The sequence below is a fragment of the Amaranthus tricolor genome, chromosome 17 (genome assembly GCF_026212465.1).
Source record: "Amaranthus tricolor cultivar Red isolate AtriRed21 chromosome 17, ASM2621246v1, whole genome shotgun sequence".
NCBI lineage: Eukaryota > Viridiplantae > Streptophyta > Magnoliopsida > Caryophyllales > Amaranthaceae > Amaranthus > Amaranthus tricolor.
Genome location: NC_080063.1, coordinates 4953319 through 4966398, shown reverse-complemented (window position 1 = coordinate 4966398; position 13080 = coordinate 4953319). Strand labels below are relative to the sequence as shown.

Sequence of the window (13080 nt, the reverse complement as noted above, 5' to 3'; positions counted from 1 at the left end):
TGCTGCCGTTTTGTACAGCTACAAAACCGCCACTTCAAGTGGCGGTTTTCTTTATAATTTTTTTTAAAAAAAATGAAATTCATGAAAACCGCCATTTCATCTAACGGTTTACTTCAGATTCTTAAACAAAACCGCCATTTCATCTAGCGGTTATATTAAAAAAAAAAGAAAAAATTTTTTTTGTCACACCTATCCTACGTGGACGGTATTGTGGGAAATACTTTCCCATTTAATGCAAAGTGGGAATTATTTTTTTTAGGCAATATTATGAGAAAAGATTCTTGAAAAGATAAACCCACATCAAATTAGTTTTCTGGGAAACTCCACATGTAGCATCGAACTTTGTGAAACGCCAGTGGTAGTAATTTTTGTAAGATTTTTTTACATGGTAGCATCTAGTTTTTTCCTTATCTGACTGCTGTTGCGTTTTTTGTTAAATTCTTGTTAATTTCCGTTTAATTCACCATTTTGATGTTTTCACCCTTATTAAGTGTTGGTTGTTGTTCTATAATTTGTCCTAAACAATTTTATGCTCTCAAATGTTTAATTCACCATTTTAATATTTAATTTACTGTTTAATTTTTATTAGACTAGGACCCTTAATCTGCTTATTGTGCATTGAAAAGTAAGAATAAAATTATTAAATGGTCATGGCTCGAGTAATTGGGTCCAAGTTAAAGGGTTGAACCACAATTGAATAGGTTTAAAATAGGTTATGATTTAAACATAGTAGATGAATATCGATTATCTATTTATGGGATTAAGAACGGAGTTTATTCTGTGGAATCTCCGAAAATAAGATTTAGACTCATCAAATCTATATTGGTTTACAGGTCGGGCTAGGTTGGGTCTATAATGCTAAAGTAGGCTCCAAAATTTGGTTTTATTAGTTCCTAATATGTCAGTTAATTCAATGGGGCCAAGGATTTATAGTTTTTTGGTATTGAATTATAGTGGACTATAGTAAAATTGTTCATTAAATCATGTGCACTTCTTACTAATGTGAACTTTGCATATGACATTTGATACTAAGAGTCAATCAGAAACAACTTTTGTGTTAGTTTTATCATTAATAAGGGTACAATTTTGTACATTCGACCTTTCAAACCTTTTACAATACTCTAGGTGGAAGTTACTTAATGATATTAGGTTAATGAAATATTATTATTGTTGTTGGTTGTATTAGTGTCAATTTATTTCCAAGTGTTTAGCAAGTTGTGGTTGCTTGGTTTTAGAAAGGTTTGTTAGTTGCATTTCCATTTAAAAGGTCCTTTAAAATTTGTTATTCATTTGATAAATAATAGTTTATTAGTTTTCTCTATGATGTAGCTTCTTCTTCTGTAATCACTTTTATTTTATTTGTTCATTATAATATAAATATACATATATAGGTTTTGCTTTTATGAATTGAGAATGAGTTAAGTATAATTGATCAAGTTTAGTGTAAGAATATTGAAATTAGTTTTTTATTAGACTAAGGATTGATCATAACTTATTGGGTCTGACTCTAACTACTTTTTACAAAGAACTTTCTCAAACCAATTTTAGACTTTTAATTTTTTTTTCTATCTTTAAAAATAAAAAACAAGACACCAAAACGATACCAAAGGACACCTTATTTTATTAAACTCAAATGAAGACTTGAAAGGGCTCAAGTAAGAAATTTGATCTTTTTTTCTCTCATTTTGTTTATATGAACTTGTTCAAGTTGTTATTTTTTTATATAAAAAAATGGTCTTATTGTTTATTTTTAAAAGAGAATTTATGATATCCTTGAAAATTATAGATAAAAAATCAAAATCACGTGAAAAGCACGTGCAGAGCTAGTGGCTTAGCAGCAACGTTGTGAACGGCCAAACGAAGGCGCAGAAGCGGTAAGCAACACATAAGGTTGAAGAAGAACAACTGAACAACACGCAGAAAGAAAGATACTTCTGGGAGCTTCTCTCCTTCCATCAATGGCGACTGCCTTTCTCCCTCCTCTTTCTTTCTCTAAAATACTCTTCCTCAAACACCATAACCACTCTCCATCTTATCTTTCTCGGCGACCTCATCGTATTCCTCTTCGAGTAGTAGCGTTTCAAAGAGAAGACTTCGAGTCCTTCAAAAAGCGCGTTTTGTCAGGAGATGCTTGGAAGGAAGCATGGCGTTCTGCTAATGATGGCTTCGAACAGCTTGTTTATGATGCTAAAAAAGCCGCTGAGCGTTTTGACCGCCGCTACTCTGTCTCTCGCCGTCTCTCTTCGGCTGTTGAAGTTGCCTCTATTCGTGCTCGTGAGCTTGATCGCGAATTCGAGGTTTCTCAGAAATGGCGGGATTTTTCTCTTGATTTCTCCCGCAATTGGCCTAGGGTTTGTCTCTCTCTCTCTCTCTGCATTTTTCATTGAGTATTTGTTTTTTTTTTAATTGATTGAATTTAAAGATTTTTTCTGTTTTAATGTTCTGAATAAACTACTTCATATTATCTGATTATGAGTAGTGTTTGAGTTGGAAAAATGGAGAAATGTTTAATGTGATAATTGATGTCGGGTGATGTATCACTTCAATATTCATTTTTCATGGAGTTTTTGACTGCAATATGGTTTAGACTGAGGATAGTTAATAGAAACTTATTAGTGTATCTGCTTGCTTTTGGTCGGTAAATTGCTAAGTTGTATTTGTTTGGAAATCATTTCATACCATAACATTATCTCTATGCAATTATTGATCTTAGTTGAGATTGAAAGTGTGCTCTGTTGTACATTTATCATGTGCCATAGTTTTATTATACTTCTATCATATATCCTATCCTTTGTTCTGTAAGGTTCTTCCCTTGTACATTAGCATAGATGAATTGGTGAAAGAAAAGTATGTGCTAAGAAATGAATAGAGTCAAGTAGGCAAAGCATTATGCAATGGAGTAAAAGAACGACAGAAGAACTTCAAGGGATAGAGAGGGTACTTTTCTGTTCTTGGTGCAGGAATTTGAAAAATTGTATTAATTTACCCATTTGACTTGTTCTTGCAGTACAGAAAGCAATTCAATGATCTCTTGGATACTCCCCTTGGAAGGAGTTCTGCGGTAAGTAACATCTTAAGCTATTTTTTCACTGTTTTATTCTATGCTTCTCTGTGAAGGTCTTATTTATTATGTGCATGTGCCTGCCTGCATGTTTTTGCCTTGAACCTTGACCTGAATACCTTGTAGATTGTAGAGTTCAAGAAACGAATTGGATTGAACTGATAGATCTTAGTAATCCATTGCATTTGCTTGGGAATGGAAACAAGCATGGAAATTAGAAACCTGGTAAAAGTTGAACATGGAAGAATTGAGTGTCTCGTAGTGGTGCTTTCTTCTTTAGAATCTGTTCAGCAAGCTCTGAGATGTTTCTTAGTAATATATTTCTATTTGTTTGAAACTGTTTCCAGAAAAGTAGCAAGGTTGTTTAGTTGAAATTTTTAGAAGCATTGCCATTTTTAAATAACATGACCAGTTTTACATTATTTTTCCCACTGTCAATTCCAAAGAGTTTTACCATGGTTTATTTTGAAACAAAAATACAAGGAACTTTTTTGGAAGGAATCACAAGTTCTTAACCCTTGGATTTACAATTAATGGTCCAAAACAATTAGCTAACCTCTTTAAGTTGTAATACCCTTTTCTTCCATCTCACTATCTCGATTTTAATTGTTTTCGCGATAAGTGTAGCCAGTCAGTCTTCCCCCCTTTCTTCTACCTTCATATTAACTTCAATAGATTGACAACCAAGGCACTCCTCGTCCCCACTACCTCCTTGATATTGTGACTTAGCCACAAAGATGAATCAACTCACCTAATGTGTTATCTAAAAAGATACATCCCCACTTTCCTTTAAAACTTGAGATTTGAGAGCCTTTACAATGCGACCATTACAATACAACGTAGTCTTATTTTTGCACTATGGGGCTTGTTCCTAGAGAATTCTATTCTATGTCCCTAGAGAAGTACCCTTTCCCCCAAAAAAATATCACTTGTACTCTGAAAAGGGATCTTCTTAACTGATGTCTACAAACTGAAACAATAATTTCATTTGGCAACTTCAATTAGCTTTTCTCTTACAGAAAAGAATGTCCAGGACATATAATTTAATCAATATCAGAATTTACAAAACTAAGTCGCTACCGGTACAAGTGCAACATACTTAACGAAATAAATCTATTTCAAATCCATGATTTCCATCATTGGCTGTAGCTATTTCCAAATAGATAACAGTGTTTGCCTATGGATATTGGTCCACTATGTTGCTGTTATTTTCTATACATTTGTTTATTGCTTATGATGAAGAAGACTGATCTTGGAAAGTTTACCCATTTGATAACTTATTGCTGTGGTAGACTGGTAGTGATTGTCTATCCTTTACCAAGTCCTCATTTGTCGTACGTTGGCTTATTGGTCACACTAACTATAGAATCTTGATTGTGTTTCAGACGATCTTTTTCTTATGGTTTGCTTTGTCTGGATGGCTATTTCGATGTTTAATTTTTGCCACTTGGGTATTGCCAATCGCTGGTCCTCTTCTTCTCACGGCTGTTGCCAACAACATGACTGTGAAGGTAAATAGTTATTCCCTTGAGTTGAATAATTCTGAACATGTTTATACAATTTAGTTGCCTCTTTATAATCACAATCCTATGCTTAGTATTATGATTCTTAAATTTTGCCATTAATATCCCGTTACTTAGGATTTGCTGAATTTTGTTCTGTACAAATTATTGTTGGTGCCTAATTTTAGATTACATCATGTTCATTGAAACTTGATACCATTGGTATGCATAGGGAGTAAGGAGAGATTTTAAGTGATCATTTTACGTGAATTCTGGTATTTGTTGGTTGTCTATATTTGCTGTTATGAGGGTTCAGGTACATCTCAATTTTGTTTACTTTAAAGAAAATTAAATGGTGTTAAAGGAAGCCATAAGGGGTGTATGTTTTGAATACCTATAATCAGGTAGTTAGGCATTGGTCCTCTTTAGTTCCCGTTATCATTACTTTCTCTAGATACAACAACAATGCTAAAGCCTTAATCCCGACATATGGAGTCAGGTACGTGAACCAAAACAAATCAATATGAATAACAATCAATGATAAAGATTATTATACGTTATTCAACTGTATCTAATACTAATGTACTACTAAGTAAATCACTCCTAATGATCTGTCCTATATATTGTCATGTGGTCCTCCAAATCTCAATGCATGTTCTTCACTCTTGCTATTAAACATCGACATCATCTTTGGATTACCTATTTCTCTTTTACGCTCCTTAAGGTTCTAACCTCCACTTTTCTAACTAGTGCATTTTTTTGTCTTCTATGTACATAACCTAACCAACACATAGGTTTGACTCATTTTTTCTTCAATATTTGTGTCTCCAACATATTTTCTTCAATCTTTATTTTGAATCTATCATATAAAGTGTCCACTTCCTTTCTTAAATACACATCTCATCTACTACCTTCTTTCTACAACAATCTCTACGCATTCTAACTCATTAGATGTGTTGTTCTAATGACAGTCTGATAATGTTAACCTTAGTGGCAAACTTCAGTCACATGATATATTAGTCGCAACTCAGATTCACCGTTACTGAATTCTTTCCTTAATCTTTTAATCAATATCTCCTTGTAAAAAATTAAGCACTTTAAACTCTTGCTTAGAAGGAGATCCTATGTATATAACTTTACAACTCCTTTGTTTTGAATCGAAGAAGCTCGTATATAGTAGGGAAGTGCCAAGGTTCTTGAAAGTTTTAAAGTTTGTCATTTGTGATCATTGCTTAAGAAGTTATTGTTCTGGTTGTTTGAATGGAATCTATATGATTATACCGAAGTAGTATATAAGCAAAGGAAGTGAAAGTGGATAATTATGTCGAGAATTCTATTGTGTTAATTCACTATGGAGTTTTGTGTTGCTTGAAACGCTTACGTTTTTACACTATGCAATACAGTATCCTTAGCTTCCTCTATATTCTACTTGTTACTTACTGTATTTTTAGATTTCGTGCCATAATTAACTCAAAGAAACCCACCCCCATCCCCTCCAAGCACCTATACCCAACTGGTACACCATCAAGAAAATTACTCATGCAATCAATTATGATCCTCCATGTCAAAACAACATTCTCTATCCTCTTTCTTACTTCGACATACTATGACTCTTAATTTTAATGTTTCCCTCCACATCTCTAGTTTATCATCTACATCTACATCATTGCTAGTTCGTCCACTGATACAATATCATTAACGAACAAAATACACCATGATATGGTAACAAGTTTTTTTGAAAGCTACTCAATGTTGCGTTATTTTCCTTTTTGTTTTCCTTTCCCTAAATAAAGAACTATCAATTGTGTTAGACGATGAGAGTATGATAGAAATACTCCCAAAGGTCACGTATTGGCAAAATGCTTGTTTTAAGCTTTTGTTCGCAAATATTGCATTGGTTCATTGCATGGTTTTTTCATTTTGAATTGAGTAATGAATTCATTTTGCAAGGGATTGTAAGATTAATTCATACATTGACGCCTACAGAACTAATTATTCAAGAACTTTGCAAACTCTTTGGATATTATTTGCTAGATTCTCAATTATATTAAACACATCATCATTTGGACTCTGAGATTTTAGTTTTGTAATTTGTAATTCATTGTGTATTTCAATATTCACCTTAGTACCTTATGGGGAGAAACAGAAAAGGAAAGCATATACCAATATTAAATTTCCGTTAGATTTAAGTGTCTTAAAACTGATCTTCAAATGCTATGAAGTTTTGTTGGTCAAGTTTGAGATTATCTTGTCAATTACAATGGTGCCAACAACATTTACTATATGTACATATTGGTGTAAATTGCTTGTTTACGTGAAGTAGGATTTGTTTTCTTGGGTTTGTAATCTCATGTTCGCTCCCTGTTTTTCCATACGCAAATGCACGGTTTTGTTTTGTTGGATCGGAACTACAAAAGCTTCGTTTGGTAGAAACTTTTTGGCATGTTTTCTGTGCTTCCCCAGTTTCCCGTTATAAACAGAATAATCCTTGATTCAGAGGTCTTGAGTCTTGTTCCTATTGAGCTATGCTTTAGTGAATCTTTATGTGAAACCTATCTGGAGATGAATGTCTTGAAAGGCAGATGTAGAACAGTATGGTAATAATTATCATTTGTAAAGATATGAGGTGTATTAGTTACTCCCATAGTTCCACGAATGTTGGTTACAGTCATCTAGGAGAGGTTATTGATGTTTCTGGTATCTGGAATTAAATCTGTTCCGCTCAAGGGAGTGGTTTTTTTTTTGTAATATGTATGTTGATAGTAGCTCCAGGTTGTAGGATTGGATGAAATGTTTTGGTTCTTACTTTGACAAAATTTCCATGCTGTTTGTTATCTTGCAACATACTTCTGTAATTTGTCCCTGAGCTTCTTCGCTGTAGTTGTATACATTAATGATTGGAAACATAGATGGCTGCCTAGCTTTTACTTCCCATCAACTTGTGAGAAAAATACTTAATGGGATATGCATTTATAAATTACCATTTGGTTTCCGCAAGTATTCTCATGCACGTTTTGTATTCTGAATGGAAATCTTCGACAGGGTGCTTGCCCAGCATGCAAGAGGGAATTTGTAGGTGTTAAGAACAGTATGATATGTTGTCAAGGTTGCGGCAACATTGTCTGGCAACCACAAGGTGATTTCTTCTCAAAAGGTGACAAAAAAAATCCATGGTCGAAATCCAAGTCCAAGTCTGAAATTATAGATGTTGAATTTGAGGAAAAGTAACAAAAAGTGATATATACTCAATATGGATACGATGTCAATTTATTTCCTTTGCATCTACAAGTTGGGTTTATGGGATTGCTCGGGAGCTGATGAAAACAACTTTGTAGCCTCTTAGGAAACCTGCACTACTGGTATTGGATTTGGTTAAGAAGTTGCATTAAATGTTGGTTCCGATATAGTAACATTTGAGTAGCATAATGCTGTTACCCCTTTTTAGACATTCGTTTCTTTTTATAGAAAGCTGATAGGCTGGTGATTGGTATGTAATAATTTGTTCTGCTGGTGAAACCGGCACTCTGAGTCCTTTGTACAGCAAAAGATCTCATTATACTTCTCGTGTTGATAGTTTGTTGTAGTTGTATTGTTGGATTTTAATGTTCTGATGTTACTTGCTAACTTTTCTTTGTCCCACTTCATCTTAATTTGAAAGAGTAGGAACGTAAGATCGAGACATGTATTCCTAAGTTGAAGTTATGCCAACTACTGAAATTGCTCCTGACGATGACATAGATCTACAAGTTAGGGACTTTTGGTACTAGTTCTATTATTTTTTTTGTGGTTACTAAAATGGGTGTATCTGTGGTACCATGCTGCTTGTGATAGCGGTGTACCTTACCCTAATCATAATAAAGGACTTAGAGCCTAGAGGATGGTAGATTAGTCTAGTGATGAAGTGTTTTTTCTTTCATCCTAGTTATAGGAGTTTAATTTTCACCAAGCGGGAGAGTACACCTTGTTTATTTAGAAAGGAAGAGAAGAGAAAGGAAAAGAAAGAAAAATAAGTGTTTTTTTTTTAAATCTTTTCACTTTAAGAGAGATTGTATTTTTAACAAAAGTTATAATATTTTTTCTTCAAATTTTATCCCCTTCAAATTTCTTTCCTTCCTTTTTATTATCCAAATAAGAGGACCTTCATTCTTATAAATCCTTCATCTTTTTTTTCCTCTTCATTTCTCTCTATCCAAACAAGAGTTAACAATTTATGCCAGTATTTTTAACTTTAAAAATATTGTAAAATGCCATCAGCCCATTTGGTTGTTAGATAAAAATAAATTTTAGTGCTTATTTTTTATCATCCAGGTAATAATGAAAATTTTATTTAGAAACATGTGTTCTTCTTTCTAATTTTTTAATATTAAAACTGATAAAACTTGAGTTAAAAATTAAGAAGTGTGAAAATTACAATAAAAATTTCAAATAAAAATATGGAGCAAAGTTTGTACCTATGACCTCTTAGTTATTATAAGATTAGTTGTAACACTAAGTTTAGCATTTTTACTTGAATTTACTATGTGTCATCATGTATATATTATATTATCAAAAAATTTAGGGGAAGGGTTTGCCCCTCCGACCCAACCTAAGTTTTACCACTGAATATTATTAGGGTATTATCTAAGATCACCTTCTCAAGTGATATGGATAAGATGAATTTTTCGAAAAAAAATTAATAGGGTAAGACGAACAATATCATAAACTTTAACATGTAACTTTGCAAGAAAAATTACGATCAAATTTATATTACTAATGACACCATAAATTACCCATAATAACTTTTTCTTTGATTATAGGAGAAAAAAAATGCTAGGTCAATCGAACTCGACATCTATTATGAAAAGTGATATTTACTCTCCAATTGAAACAAAACCTCAATTTTTTATTAATAGGTGGTATATATTACATTTAATTAGTACAAAGTTCTTTTGTTTAGATAGTAATGAAAAGGTAGAACACCAAGCTAGGTTAACCAAAAAGCAACAACTTCAAACTTTTTATGTGAATTCCAAGCAATGATTATGATATCGAATACTACCCACTAAAACCTTAAGAAGTACTCCTAAAATATAAGCACCAGCCCATTACATCTGGGTGTGAAGCATAAGCTTTCTTATAAGTTACTACTTGACACACGATACAATCAAAATCTTACAAATCTCACAATAATATCAAATAATTAAACTATAATCAAACATTACTATCATAATCCAAATAAAAATAAGCCACCAAACAAGCAGATAGATCCACCAAATAGTATTTGCTTCATCATAACTCAATATATGGTTGTTCCTTTGTCTTGATCACTTCACCAATTTGGCTATTTCCCCTTAAATTGATCTTGTTTCCTTATCCACACCTTACCACCATTCGCTTCTAACTTCTAACATTCATCGATTCATCCCCTACTCGATTCATATGATCATGAGGCCGAAACCTCAAAACCCTGTTAACATCAAGCTGATTATACTTGGAGTTACTGTCGGTTTTCTTGTGCTCTTCGTTTTGAGATCAAGCTTTTCGTCTTCTGATATGAATACTTCGGGTTTACAAACACTAGTGAAAAAAGATTCCGATTGTTTATCAACTTGTACGAAACTCCCATCTTCCTTATCTCATGCCCTTATTCACTACACAACCTCAAGCATAACACCCCAACAAACACTCCAAGAAATTTCAGTCACAGCCCAAATCCTACTAAACAAGTCTCCTTGTAACTTTCTAGTTTTCGGGCTAGGCCATGATAGTCTTATGTGGAACGCGCTCAACTATGGAGGACGTACTATCTTCCTAGAAGAAGATCAAGCATGGATTCACCAAATTAAACGACGATTTCCTATGTTAAATTCATACCATGTTGTATATGACACTAAGGTTAATCAAGCTCATAATTTGATGGATTTGAGTAAAGGCCTAGAATGCACTTCAATTACTCATCCTAAACATTCTATGTGTCAACTTGCATTGAAAACTTTGCCTAAGGAAGTTTATGAAACCGAGTGGGATTTGATTATGGTGGATGCACCCACAGGGTATTATGATGAGGCACCGGGTAGGATGACCGCGATTTATACTGCAGGGATGATTGCTAGGAATAAGAAGGAAGGTGAAACTCATGTGTTTGTTCATGATGTCAATAGAGAAGTAGAGGATGAATTCTCTAAGGCTTTTTTGTGTGAAGGTTATATGAAGGAACAACAAGGAAGGTTGAGGCACTTTACTATTCCAAGTCATAGGGATGATGCCTTAGGATCAAAGCCATTTTGTCCTTAATTTTCTTTTTAAATTTGGACTTTTCTTGCTTTTTCCCCATTATTTGGCAGTCAAGATCAAGTTTTGCTCTACAATTTTATGTATGATGATATATACCGTTTAATAACATAATATACCATTTTTCCATGTTCTCAAATTGTTTTAAATTTATGTTTTTTATGAGTATATAATATATTATAGGGTTTCTATCAAAAGCATAAATTTATGTTTGAGTTAAATACTTAACATGATATCAGAAGTCAACATGATAAAAGGTCACAGATTAGTCTGTATTGCGCAATATATAACTTATCAGGAGCCTTTAATTGTCAACTTATGTGAACTTATTTGTTGGGGTTGGAATTTCATATCATAAAATCAAGTTTTGTATTGTATTATTGTAGTGGTTGATTTAAAAGTCAAAGATCATATATTTTTTTGTTGGTTTTACCATTGTTAGGTTCAAAAATATTTTCTTCTTTTTACAAATGAAATTCTTTATTCAATTATTATTGTATAATAAAATTACAAACATTTGTTCAAACACAATTACTAAATAGTATATATTACAAACTTACTAAACTCAAAAATTTGAAATGATTAAGACAAATTAACAATAAAATGAACGAAATAAGATAAGTTTCAACTTATTTCCAAAAGTAAGCATGCAATTCTCAAATCTGTGGTTTGGGGCTGTTAACAGGTTAAAAAAAACAAACTAGCTATTTTCAGTTACTAACTGCGAACAACTTTGACTTTTTTTATTTGACCTGTTCGCAGTTTGTAATTGGGAACAGCATGCTCCACAAATTTGCACAAGTCAAAAAAAAAAAGTGAAGTAGTTGTTCGCAGTTATCAAAAAAAAGTCAAAGTTGTTCCCAGTTACTAACTGGGAACAGATAGTTTGTTTTTTTTGACCTGTTCGCAGTTATTAACTGCGAACAACTCCAAATCACAGATTTGAGAATTACACGCTTTTAAAACTTATCTTATTTCGTTCATTTTGTTGATAATTTATCTTATTCATTTTAAATTTTCATTAAACTCATCTTAAAATTTTGAATGTTTTTCCTTAATAGTGTCAGAAAAGATTTGAATTTTCCATAATATTTTTAATTTTTCAAATATAATGCATGTTTGATTAGAATTTTAGGGGGAATAAAGAAGCTAAAAAACAGCTAATATTATTGTAACGATTTTTTATTCATCACTTGCAATGTTAAATCGATTTTCAAATGTACTCGTTAGTCTCTTTGATTTTGCATCATGAAGGAATCACATGGAGTTTAAGGATTCGTGTTGGATGGGATGATATTTTGTCCTTTTGAGAGTTCATGAGAAAACATTAGATCAAAACATTTACCCTTCTAAAAAGGAATAACTCAAATATAAACATAGTGCAGACTGTATTCTTGTTGTATCATTCGTTAATTGTTTATTCACCAGCAGCCTACATTTCTCATCCTTCACCCCACTACCCCACATCCTCTAACTCGTCATATTTCCTAATAATTTAGGTTGGTGCACGTAATTCCTTTTATTCCTCTTAATTAGCACCATTTGATTTTTAAGTGAAATTAGTAAAAATAAAAATTAAGTTGGAAAATAACTTAAAAATCAAGTGGATGATAAAAATAAATAATTAATATCAAAACAAAGATTAAATTTATGTATGAGACGAAATTATTAAAAAGTGGAGAGCTCATTGTCAAAAAAGTGTAAAATTACTAAGGCTTGCTAAACTCAAAAGTGTTGTTAAGCAAGAGAAACAATGATTGTAATATTTTGATACACCGTGAATCTCTTTTATTTTGCACTATTTCTTATTTTAATTTTTCGTATTGGCTTTTCATTTTTTTAATTCCACCTATAAAATTATACTTTCTCTATCTTAACCATTTATTATATCCTTCACTTAATTTTGTTTCATTATCAAACTCAATGTCTCTTTTCACTAAATTTCATTTATTTTACATTGGGTGTAAAATAAGAGGGACAAATAAAATATATATTAAGGGCATGTTTGGTTGATTCTTTTTTAATGGTATGGAATGGTATCACAACCATTCCAATGTTTGGTTAGGCATTTTTACATTGGGATGTCATACCCTCTGAATTCTCATCCCATTCCAATCCTCTAGAATCGCATACCCTCCTACCCCTGTGGGCACAGAGCTATTTATACAAGTTATCTTTATAATTAATTTAAAATCAATCTTTATATCCACCTGAATTTTTACATAATAATAAATATATTTTGAAGTG

General features: G+C 32.4%; 2 protein-coding genes across 2 annotated transcripts; both read left to right on the top strand.

The window, feature by feature from the left end:
• Positions 1-1742: 1742 nt before the first annotated feature.
• On the top strand, positions 1743-8187 carry LOC130804718 (uncharacterized). The gene is made up of 4 exons (XM_057669266.1): positions 1743-2351; positions 3008-3061; positions 4447-4572; positions 7606-8187. Exons 1-4 carry the CDS (start codon positions 1959-1961, stop codon positions 7789-7791), a joined length of 759 nt encoding a protein of 252 aa, XP_057525249.1. The 5' UTR covers positions 1743-1958; the 3' UTR covers positions 7792-8187.
• A 1629-nt stretch (positions 8188-9816) lies between these two features.
• On the top strand, positions 9817-11017 carry LOC130804716 (glucuronoxylan 4-O-methyltransferase 1). The gene has a single exon (XM_057669265.1). It carries the CDS (start codon positions 9982-9984, stop codon positions 10834-10836), a length of 855 nt encoding a protein of 284 aa, XP_057525248.1. The 5' UTR covers positions 9817-9981; the 3' UTR covers positions 10837-11017.
• Positions 11018-13080: the final 2063 nt, after the last annotated feature.